At 33.9% G+C, this 11,736-nt stretch overlaps 1 protein-coding gene and 1 non-coding gene across 2 annotated transcripts; both read left to right on the forward strand.

Moving 5' to 3' along the window:
* The first annotated feature begins 366 nt into the window (after positions 1 to 366).
* On the forward strand, positions 367 to 439 carry Trnaf-gaa (transfer RNA phenylalanine (anticodon GAA)). The gene has a single exon. It is a non-coding gene; the product is annotated as a tRNA-Phe (tRNA).
* A 4,749-nt stretch (positions 440 to 5,188) lies between these two features.
* LOC144835732 (F-box only protein 21-like) lies at positions 5,189 to 11,705 on the forward strand. The gene is made up of 12 exons (XM_078690813.1): positions 5,189 to 5,388; positions 5,839 to 6,096; positions 6,490 to 6,614; positions 6,964 to 7,116; positions 7,404 to 7,528; positions 7,760 to 7,893; positions 8,006 to 8,203; positions 8,300 to 8,408; positions 8,502 to 8,615; positions 8,926 to 9,002; positions 9,134 to 9,291; positions 9,508 to 11,705. The coding sequence occupies exons 1-12, from the start codon at positions 5,225 to 5,227 to the stop codon at positions 9,690 to 9,692; spliced, it is 1,800 nt and encodes a 599-aa protein (XP_078546939.1). The 5' UTR covers positions 5,189 to 5,224; the 3' UTR covers positions 9,693 to 11,705.
* The last annotated feature ends 31 nt before the right edge of the window (positions 11,706 to 11,736 follow it).

An 11,736-nucleotide genomic window follows, 5' to 3' on the forward strand; every position in this document is an offset into this window, starting at 1 on the left:
GTATTAAAATTGTAAATATTGAAATTTGAATAAAAAAATGAAAGACGTAATAATTATTTGTAATACTGTACAAAATCTGACCTGAAAAAACCACAATCCATCCTAAATAAATCATGCATATAGGCATAGGCCTAGTATCTATAATTAATACGTACCTCGATATGATATACGCATTTCCTGCACGCATTTCCGGTATCACGTAGCGCGCTCACACATGCAGTACGCATTCATGTACGCAGTTCCGGTACGCGTAGCGCTCACATACGCAATTATACTGTATGCATTTCCGGCCGACGATCAGAGTAGAATGTTAGTTGTTAGTACGTTTGAGTGTACTGTTTTCAATGTAGGCTGGACTTGTCAACTGCCGAAATAGCTCAGTTGGGAGAGCGTCAGACTGAAGATCTGAAGGTCCCTGGTTCAATCCCGGGTTTCGGCATGTGTATTTTTGTTTTAGTAAAAAAAAAATTATCTTTTTTTCTATTTATTTTTTTCTATTTCACATACATAGTAAAATATAGTATAGATTCTACAAATTAAAAAAGAAATACACCCATGCAGCAGCACATTTTTTTTTTTTAATTTCAACATTTATGTTTTTTTCTTCGTGAAATTGTATTAAAGATGTATTGTCTCCCAAAAACCTGAAAAATGAAGATTAATAAAATCAGACTTTGAATATATTATTTTGTAGTTTTGACAAAAGAAATGGTTAAATTCAATCAAAAACCCACTGGTTGGTAGACAATTTGACAATTTTTTGCTTTAAATTATAGTTTTTTTAAGTAAATAAATATTTTTTCGAACTAATTTTTGGTCAAATAGGATAACTATTATGTGACAATAAAATGGCATATTCAGCAACAAAAATTTAAAAATTATTTTTTTAGGGGACAACATTTTTAACCAAAATATGAGGTATATTCAGAGCGTCATTCTGACGACTGGAGCATTCTCTACTTCTCTATGGAGCGCCATTTATGCCTTTATTAACTTCAATAATAGAAATAGTACTACGGTAACTGCTCAAGTGGACCCAATTTAGCACCAGGGTAGCACAGTGATATAAAATAGAAATAAAAGTCACTACTTTTAATATCGTTTCGTATATACCCATATCACAAACTGACAAACAGAAACATCTTGGCATTCACATTGATTCAAATTTATCTTTTTCTTTTCATGTAAATAAACTCCGTTCCAAACTGGGCTTGTCCATCTCCATCTTAACGCGTGTTCGGTCATTTCATTAATAAACACACATCCATACTCCTCTATAACACTATAATCCTCCCACACATTGACTATTGATGTAGTGTTTGGGGAATCAGATCGAATATTGACCGAATACAGACCATTCAAAATAGAGCACTTCGCATTATCTTTAAAGCTCATCCTCTCACACCACGAACTAACATTCATACAGTCCAAGATCGCATGCATCTACAACTGGGCTGCCTTGCCTAAGGTCTGCAAATGGTCTTGCTCCGGAATACCTTGCCCTGCGTCTTGCCAGAATTCCAAATCATCGATGTACCCGAAGTGTCAGTGAGAGGAAATTTGTCGCCCCTTTCCCTAAAACTGAAACTTTTAAGAACAGCTTCATCTATAGAGCACCAACATACCTCAATTTGCTACCCATCAAACTAAGAAATGCGGTAACAATAAATAATTTTTAGTCTGCTCTAAAAAGATATTTAATCCCAAAAGAAAAAAAATCAACGTTTTGTATAGAATTGTAGGCTATATTTTTGTATTTAAGTACATATATATTATATATTTTTATATTTTTTGAACATAGTTCATCCGTTTTTTCATATATGTTTTTGACTGTCTGCATATGCTGTTTAGGGTCACCCTCACAAAATTATGTTTAATAAAAAAATAAAATAGAAATAAAGTCACTAAATTTTAATATCTTTTCGTATAAAACACTGTGCTCAAGTGGACACAATTTGGTACCAGGGGAGCAGTGATATAAAATAGAAATAAAGTCACTCAAGTTTCAATCTTTTCGTATGTTAATACACTGTGCTCAAGTGGACCCAATTTGGCACCTGCTCAGTGGATTTTTTTTAAATGGAAAATAATGAATATTGTTTTTCTTTTATTTTGAAAGAGAGATATTTTGAGGATTATAAATGTCAAGTGGAACTTTTTTTAAATCAGAAACAAAGTTGCATGGCATTATTTTCCATTTTCCAGACTGCCATAAAACCTCGAAAAGAAGCCCATGTGCTCCTTCATTTTTAGTACTCTTGGGTGGGCTTCTTTTCCACATGGAGTTCTTTTCGAGATTACTTTTGCAAACTAAACGAGGGGAACTGCTAGCTTCCCGCCCGGAAAATATTTTATTTACATGATTATTTGAAACATCTTCTAATGTAAATAATTAACAGCATCAAAATTTAACAGTGTGGCGTGTTGACCGCGAATGACTAACATACCATCTTTACCATAATACACCTGCACAGACTCATTTGTTTGCATAACAACGCACGCAAATCCCAAACTGTTTAAAATACCCGAAGATGACATCTATTGTGTTTTCAAACAACATGCATAAGAATCTTCAGTACCCCACCATTCTTGGGGCTGAGCAAAGACAATTTTGAAAAAAAGAGCTGTATATACAGTAGGTTCCCGCCCGAAAAAATGGCATTACATGATTTAAATGAAACAAACTATATAAGACTCACCAGGACAATATATGAGCTTGTCCTCGGAAAGTGCACCTATATTAAGTCTCCAGTACTAGCCCATCCATAGTTGAGGCAGAGCAATGAAAATAGAGCCCAGAAATGCACTTACTTATACTTATTACTATACATAGTCACCTATGATAATTATGATAATGTTAAAATTTCAATATCCAGATGCGACTTCAACATTTTAGGTGGGGTTTTCTACTTTAAAAACTCGACTTCGTATATACCTATGGCCTAGCCCGGCGGCGGAATTAGTCTAAGCTTCGAAATTGGTCTGGAAATCGGCATCTTTGCAAATGTTCTATATTTGATCTTATTTCACTCTCCATTAACCTCATACAAAAACCATCGGAGACTATCTGTTTAAAACATGTTTAATATTCTGAGACGGCGCGGCCATACACACCAACTACTATGAAGAATCGGACATTTCGCTACCAATGTTGCAACATTGATTAACAAAATCAAAATTTAACGGTGGGGTGCGTTGACCGCGAATGACTAACAATGCCATCTTTCCTACTACACCTGCACAAACTCATTTGTATAACAACGAACGGCATACCAAACTATGATGAGAGATACATTCTCTTCTCAACACGTAACGCGTAACGAAGATAATTAATTCCTTTTTTACATTAAAATTGAGGCCGCTAAACATAAAATTTACGAGATCAAATACATGTAGCGAAAGCCAAAAAAAAGAGTAAACATTCAAAAACTCATTTGCATAACAAGGCAGGGCTTACCAAACTGTTTAAAATAGGTACAAGGTCCCCAGAAATGACACCTATAGTATTTTGAAACATGATATATAAGAGTCTTCACTACCCCACCATGATTGGGGCTGAGCAAAGACAATTTTGAAAAAAATATTTATTGAAATATGAAATTAAAATATTAAGTCTCCAGTTAAGCTCACCATGATTGGGGCAGAGCTAAGAATGAAAGCTTAGTCCTCGGAAATTATGAAACGAAATATAAAAGTCTTCAGGACCAGCCATACAATGGTGATTGTTTCCCAAGTGTGAGACATGCAATGCACCTGGCCGTGACGGTAATTCAACAAAACAAAATTATGAAATACAAACAGAGCTAGCACACAAAAGCCTACTTACTAATTTTAATATTTCTATAATTTAGAAAACAATTAGAATTATCATATCACCTTTGATAATTATAATGTTAAATTTCAACTATCCAGATGCGAATTTTAGGTTGGGTTTTAAAAAACTCGACTTCATAATTATGCTTTAATTTCGAAGATCTGCTTAAAACATATTTATTTATTTATTCTACCATAAACTTTTATTCACAACATATTAGTAGGCCTACAATACAATATCTTGCATGAAACGGATATTTAAAAATACACTATAATGTGTAACGGTAGAATTATAATTCTAATGTAAAAGATTAACAAAATAAAAATTGAACAGTGTTGTGTGTTGATCGCGAATGACTAACAATACCATCTTTCCCACAGCACATGTGCACACTCATTTGCATAACAAACGCACGGCATACCAAACTACGATGAGATAAAATTAATTCTCTTCTAAACACGTAACGAAGAGAATTAATTCCTTTTTTTAAACCAATAAATTAAATTGAGGGCGCTAAACATAAAATGTTAAACATCAAAGCAGTTAGCGAGAACCAAAAAAAAAGATGGTAAATGTGCTCTCCCTGCCTCAGCACTAAGGCCCTGCCACAGCCTTTTGGGGTCGTTCCCACCACATCACCAGATGCATTGATGTTGTCGCCTCATGGTGTGTGGTGGAAAGGGGGACGTATGATCTGTGAACCCCAAACACAGTGGCTCGCATAGCCTTAACTCTATTCCACCGACCAGCGTGGGAATCGAACCCACGACATACGTGTTGTTAACACGACGCTCAGACGACTGAGCTAACTGATCATTTTGGTTTTAAAAGGTTAATAGGATATTTATGACGTAATGATCAATTACGTAATACACGTATAAATAGACTATTATCAGCTTTTCAGTCATGTACTTGGTGGCGTAACGGGTAATGCCCAGTTTTGAGTGCTATCGGCTGGGGTTCGAACCTCGACGGATATTTTTTTTTTTTTTTAATATTGTTTTTTTTTTAATAGAGATATGTGACACTGTATTGTCGAACATGTATGGTACCATACCGGTAGGTATTCAAATATGCTTAATACGAAAAGATATTAAAAATCAGTGACTTATTTCTATTTTATATCACTGTGCTCCACTGGCTCCAAGTTGGGTCCACTTGAGCACAGTGTAGAACAAACGAAAAGATATTAAAATTCCGTGAATTATTTCTATTTTATATCACTGTGCTCGCCTGGTGACAAATTGGGTACACTTGAGCACAGTGAATTAAAATACAAAAAGATATTAAAATTCAGTGACTTATTTCTATTTATATCACTGTGCTCCCCTAGAGGGCGTTTGTTTACAAATATACTGTCAGAGTAGTAATGAAAGAAGGACCTGTTTTGGTCATATCGCATTTCTCAAAATGCAGTCTTCTTTTCTTGATGATTTTGCTGACGAATTACTAGAATATATCCTTCTTGATAGAGCCCTAGATGCACAAGATATTCTTAGTTTTAGACGTACATGCAAAAGATTCCAAAGGATATCGCATAGCAATAAAGTTTGGAAAGCAAAAGTGCTCTGCAGGTACGTGTGTGTAAGCCTGTGTCGTCGTGAACCACAGAAATGATGATTAAATCCCGCATCCATCATCTCTCCAGGTCACCTGTTTGCTTGTTGTAGAAAAACAATAATTATCTAGGCCTAGACATTGTAGGTATAGGTGTACACACTAACTATAGTTAAAAGGCCTAGATCAGCTAGCTAGGGATAAACATAAAAACGTACATACAGATCTTTTTTCATCTTTTTTGTTGATACAGTATTATAAATTATGACAAGTAGGAAGGAGTGTAAATGGGTACCTGGATAATTAAATTTGTAGACTATAGTCTAGTGATTTCTGCTACTACTAGGGATAGATATATTGCATTCTAACTGAACATAACTTCTAACACATACTCAATACTTTCTCATTATTATCAATATTAATATTATATTTACATATTTTTATTTTTAAAAATATTTATTCATTAGATGGCCAGAATTAGGACAAATAAGCAATTCAGTAGCTGCATCACACGATTGGCAAGAGCTGTATAAGTTTCGGTTTCACTCCATCAGAAAGGTGCACAACCTTCTACAGGACGTTATCCAAGACTGTTACGAAGATCGCGAAGTTTCGTACAAACGATTCACGCCATTTCAACAACTAGGTGCGGACTACAGTAACACAATTGTTGGCAACATTTGCATCGAGGAACAGCTTTTTGACTTGTTGAACAACGGAGATGAGTATGTACATCTAGGAAGTACGAGTGTCACATGATAATACATAATATTATATAACACCTAAATAAATTCCTGTCATTTGATTGGACGATTGTGGGTCACATGGTGTGCAATAGTACGCACCATTGAACGGTCATTCAATTGTACTTTTTTTTTGTGTACGGAAAAAAAAATTCTTATCGCATTTGGAAAATATTTTTTTTTAACTATTGCTTTTGAAATACTACAGCACCGTCTATTTTGTACTACTAATTTCTAATAACAGTATACTAAATAATAATAATATTAAATGTTCTAGCCTATTTCTAAAACAGAAAATAAATAAATAAATTCAATTCTATAAATGTTATTTTACACAGGAATGAGATCAAAGTATTTTTTAATCTTGTCTCTCAGATTCTCAAATTTAACACAGAAGTACTATGCATTGAGGGCGCTACGTTGTCTGCAACATCCACGTTTAGAAGAAGAATTCATGAAGCTCCTTGACGCTCCCGAAGACAATCAAACCCTCGAAGAAAGTGAGTAAATCAAAGAAGGCATCCATCATCAAATCATATTTAAATCAGTCACTCTAAATACTCTGAATATATTTATTTATTTAACATATGAATATTTGTTTTCAGAGTCAAAGATATATTGTCCCCTAAAAAAAAATTGAATATGCCATTTTAATGTCACGTAATAGTTATTCACTTTGACCAAAAACTAGATCTGAAAAAAAAATGATTTGCCTCAAAAGAATGTCACTTAGAGCAAAAAATATTTAAATTGTGTGTCAGACAACGTTTCGTTTGTCTTTTTAAAAGTGAAATAATTTTTGTTTTTTGGGGGACAATACATCTTTAAACAGTTATTAAATCTTTGTAGGTGCAATATTGATATCACAATGGAACCAATGTGGTACGAGAGTAAATAAATTAAAGGTTTACAAACAGTTGAATGACATTGCTAATACGGTGCGACAGATTCTGTGTACTAAGTACGGAGATAACCACCCTGCAAGTCAAGGCTCAGAAGATGGTGAGATAACAGATTTATTATTTAAAATGTAAACCAACCCAATTTTGTTTGGCGCTACTGCAGTTTCGCACCTAAAACTGGATATAAGACTTCACGGTTACTCACCGCAGTGGGTGAATGTTTTTACATTGGGTAAGCCTGAGAGAAAGAGTGCATTAGCACCTTTTTTTTGTGGTTTTCAAACTTGATATGGCGGGTTACATTAACAAAACCTAGCTATGTTTCAATTCTTGAATGGTTCCATACTGTGTATGCCGTTTGTTGGTACAGTATATTTTTCTTTACAGAATCACTGTCTGTGGATCAGTGTATCTTAGCCCTAGATGTGTTCAATGAAGTCTTTTATGAGATTTATCATTTTGAAGGCAATAAGGCCGATTATTACAACCCAGACAATTCCTTCATTAACAAGGTAAAACATGATAGGCAGTTTTCACACTAAACCTTAGTTCCCACTAGCAACGCAAGCGTAATTGATTTGACCAATCACAAGCGATGTATTATCCGAACAGTGGCTTGTCAGTGGTCAACTCGTTTGCATTGCGTGTACGTCCTTGCGAACCACGCTTAACCTGCCCTGTAATAAACAACATTGTACTCGCATAACAAATTGATAACATTTATATTATTTTGATATTTGTAGGTCTTAGAAAGCAAAAAGGGAATCCCGATTTCCTTAGCCGTTGTCTATGCAGCAGTTGCGAGACGTCTGGGCATCTCACTAGAGCCAGTCAATTTCCCAAACCACTTTCTTCTTCGTTTGGACGTGCAACCCATGTAAGTTTTCTAATTTGTAATAAAAAAGAAGGTGACAAATAAATACATAGTATAGTTGAATAGTTTAATGTCACTGTAATACGAAAGAGTTATTGGTGTTTTTTTTTTAAAGGCAAGAGAACAACCCTAAGAAGTACAAGTACATAGATGTGTTTCACAGTGGCAAGAGGTTAACTAATGCTGAGTGTTTTTCTTTGTCTCCAATGATGGGAAGACACGGCAGTGAATACTTTCGTTCGTGCTCCAAGAGGGCGGTGTACGTGAGGATGGTGGCAAATCTTATGCGGATTACGTCACACCTTGATGATGTGTACGTATTATTTTGAGTTTAGGCTGTATTTACTCTGTCCAACTATGATTATAGTGTAAACAGAGCTTAGAAATTAACAATATTTGTTGTTTATAGGAGGATGCTAGATGGGTATGAGCTATTCCTCCTCCTTTGTTCAGATGACATGGATGCAGCAATCATGTTGAGAAGATTCTACCTCCAATCTGGTATGAATATCAGTGAGGTGTGTATCATTTATCGTGGTTTAATCTCTTCTAATTTTCATTCAACTTGAGAAATCTTTTGTTTGGAAAAAATTCTTTTTGTTTTCAAATAGGTACTGAATTACCTGTCAAAATGTGAACCTACTGGGCGCAATATGTTAAACTTAGTGAAGTATTTAATGTGCGAGGCAAAACTCTTACTACACGAGGAAGAAAATAAGAATAAGGTGAGTCTTAATCCACTAATAGAACTACTAAATCATCATGGAACCATTATGGCATCGCTAAAGGTCCTCAGGCTGCTTATTCCATTTATCCAGCAGTGATATGACATGATCATATCCATATATGGGCAAATCACATTTCTTATATAAAGTTTGATAGTGTAGACAGAATTTAAGTTTGGAGATGTTTCTTGAATTTCAATAAATATCAAGCAGTGGGCAAGAAATACATATTTTCAATATAATAATTTAATATCTCTATGAAGTCATATACTTTTACTAGAAATTACAGAATTCTTATTTTGCTTTTAAGAATGAGGTTATGGTTAAAAGACGGGCTGAGAACCAGGATGTGGAGTATTCGGTTGGAATGATAATGAGACATCGCAGGTAGAGTATTATCATCATCATGTCCATATATGGGCACATCACATTTTGTTGTCACATAAAGTTTGATAGTGTAGACAGAGCTTTAAGAAGGTCTTAATATTAATACAATGGTATTGTGTTTACAATTACAGATATGACTACCTGTGTGTAATCTATGGGTGGGATTCACAATGTGATATGCCAGACAGCTGGAAGATTCAGATGGGCGTGGACAGGCTCCCAAATAAGGACAAACAGCCATTCTACAATGTGCTTGTATCAGATCAGTCTAAACGTTACGCAGCTCAAGGTCAGTCAAGGTCAAATCAAGCAGATGGAGATTATTTTGTTGTTATATGTACAATGATTTCTCTCTATGGATATATTATGTAATGGTATTCCGAAATAATAAGATGAATGAAAAATGAAAATAAATGAATGAATATGAGGGGTGGGGGGGGGGGGGGCTGTGGGGTGCATGACAAGGAAAATGGAAAATGTTTTAACATTTAATTTTGTCTTACAGAGAGCCTAATGGTTGAGGAAAACCCAGAAGTCGTAAGCCACTCTGAGGTAGGCAAGCATTTCACAGCATTCAAGAACACGCACTACCAAGCCAACAGTGAGCTCCTCAAGCGGTATCCCGACGATGTCAATGTAACGATCGAGAAATCAAATACTGGTTGCGTTTCAGAAATGCAAACTACCTAGATAAAAGATGACTAAAAACATGGCAATTAGTTCAAACATCAGCTTCCATTGACAAGAATATTTTAATATCTTGTCTTGGAAGTTTGGTGACATTTATAGGGCTGCAAATAACCTAATAAGAGGTATAAATAATCTAACATAATTTAAATACCAAATGTGTGTTATTTGTCGTTATATTTGGTCCTAGAGAAAACTGAGTGAATATAACCTGGGTTAATGTCCCAAATGAATACGAGTTGTGTACCATATGAATACATAAATACATTTTTTTATAAAAACATGCACAAATAATAACAGTATACTTTAACTTTATAGACTTACGTCAAGTCAAAGTAGAATTAATTGAACTAATTGATTTAAGTGTTACTAATTATATTTCAAATTAAGTTAACTATAATTATTATTACATTGGTTATCAACTCCTGTTCCAAACAAAATTATTTATATTATCTTGATTATAAGGCCAGTTTTCATTGCAAAATCAAATGTGTTTGGCAGTCTGTTCCTCTGCAAGCAAATATTACCGATATTGTTTGACACTGTGGTCACTTTGCATAAATAGTTTTAAATTATTACTAATAATTATTTCCACAAATAATATAGCAAAATGCAAAGTAACATAATAAATATACAAATAATAAATGCCGGATAAGAAATATAAATCGAAAAGGGATGCCCCAGCCAGCAAGCTTAAAATTATTAAATAATTTAGCGCCTTTCCAAAGAAAATCAAATCGCGGTACAGGGTAATTAAAATGTTACTAACATGAAAACAATTTAGTGAACAAGTAAAGCTTTGTCTACACTATCAAACTAGTTTGACAAAAAAAGTTGATGTGCCCAAACATGGTAGTGACATATGACATCATCATGTCCATATATGGGCGCATCACATTTTTTTGTCACATAAAGTTTAATAGTGTAGACAGAGCTTAAGTTTGGAGATGTTTCTTAAATTCATCTAACATCAAATTGTCTTGATATATTTTGGGACTGCATATAAGCATTAAGATAATGGCCCACAATAGCACTGGGCTACTGTAAAGGTATTGTGCTACTACGCAAGATAACAAAAAAGTGGACAATGTATATATGCACACACAATAACGTATGTTGTGAGTATTCTGGGAAAATAACATATTCACAATAACGTATGTTGTGAGTATTCTGGGAAAATAACTGATAGTGTGATTGTAATTTAATATAGAAACAAATATGTAATATTTTTGGGAAAGAAAAAGTGACTAAAGTTGTGTTTTATTGGAAATTTATGTTGTATTATTAACAAATCTACATAAACAACAACACAGATTGACTTCATTTTGTTTTATTTTGTTCAAACCACTCCCATGTGACAACAACCACTCCCATGTGACAACAACCACCCACGCCCACACTACGAAAGAGATATTTACATTAGTAAAGGTACAAAGAATTAAATATATATTTGCATTCTATTAAGCACATGGCAATTACATTGCCTATAGCGATATACATACTATATATATTATATTTTTTTTATTCACATTCAATAGAATTATTTGTTAATACGATGCTGCAATGTAGTGTTGTACATATAATATAAACTTTTGATTGTAGAGTCAGCCATATTTAATTATATTTCATTAAGTCTGTCATCATACTATAAAAATGTCCGATTGATAGAGGGTATTCTTTGTCCACAGAGTAATACTCCTTGAATCAGCCCATCCTATTTCTCATTCCATTCTGCCATACTATTTCTTCAATATTATTTCCCTCCATTTATCCATCTTTTTTCACCACCTTTGGTTTTTCCCACTTCTATTTAAATCTCATTTCACTGGTTCATCAAGAAAATTCATGATTAAATTATCTTTCAAATAATTTGAAGATCAAAGTAATATTATTTCTAAAAGAATTGTTGTAATTTCTACAAAATTAATTTTGCTGATTATTTAAAATGTAAAACACGCATAAAAGAAAAGGTAAAAAGATCTTTCTATATGAAATAAAAAGTAAAAAGTGTTCTTATGTGGAATTAAAAAGTAAAATTTGTTGACTA

This window comes from Antedon bifida, chromosome 2, assembly GCF_963402885.1.
Source record: "Antedon bifida chromosome 2, ecAntBifi1.1, whole genome shotgun sequence".
Lineage (NCBI taxonomy): Eukaryota > Metazoa > Echinodermata > Crinoidea > Comatulida > Antedonidae > Antedon > Antedon bifida.

Excerpts from the sequence above, each read along its gene's own strand:
- LOC144835732 (XM_078690813.1), top strand. The coding sequence starts at position 5,225 with ATGCAGTCTTCTTTTCTTGATGATTTTGCTGACGAATTACTAGAATAT. Across the intron at positions 7,894-8,005 it reads CGTTTGGACGTGCAACCCAT|GCAAGAGAACAACCCTAAGA; the intron begins GTAAGTTTTCTA and ends TTTTTTTTAAAG. Across the intron at positions 8,616-8,925 it reads AGGAAGAAAATAAGAATAAG|AATGAGGTTATGGTTAAAAG; the intron begins GTGAGTCTTAAT and ends TTTGCTTTTAAG.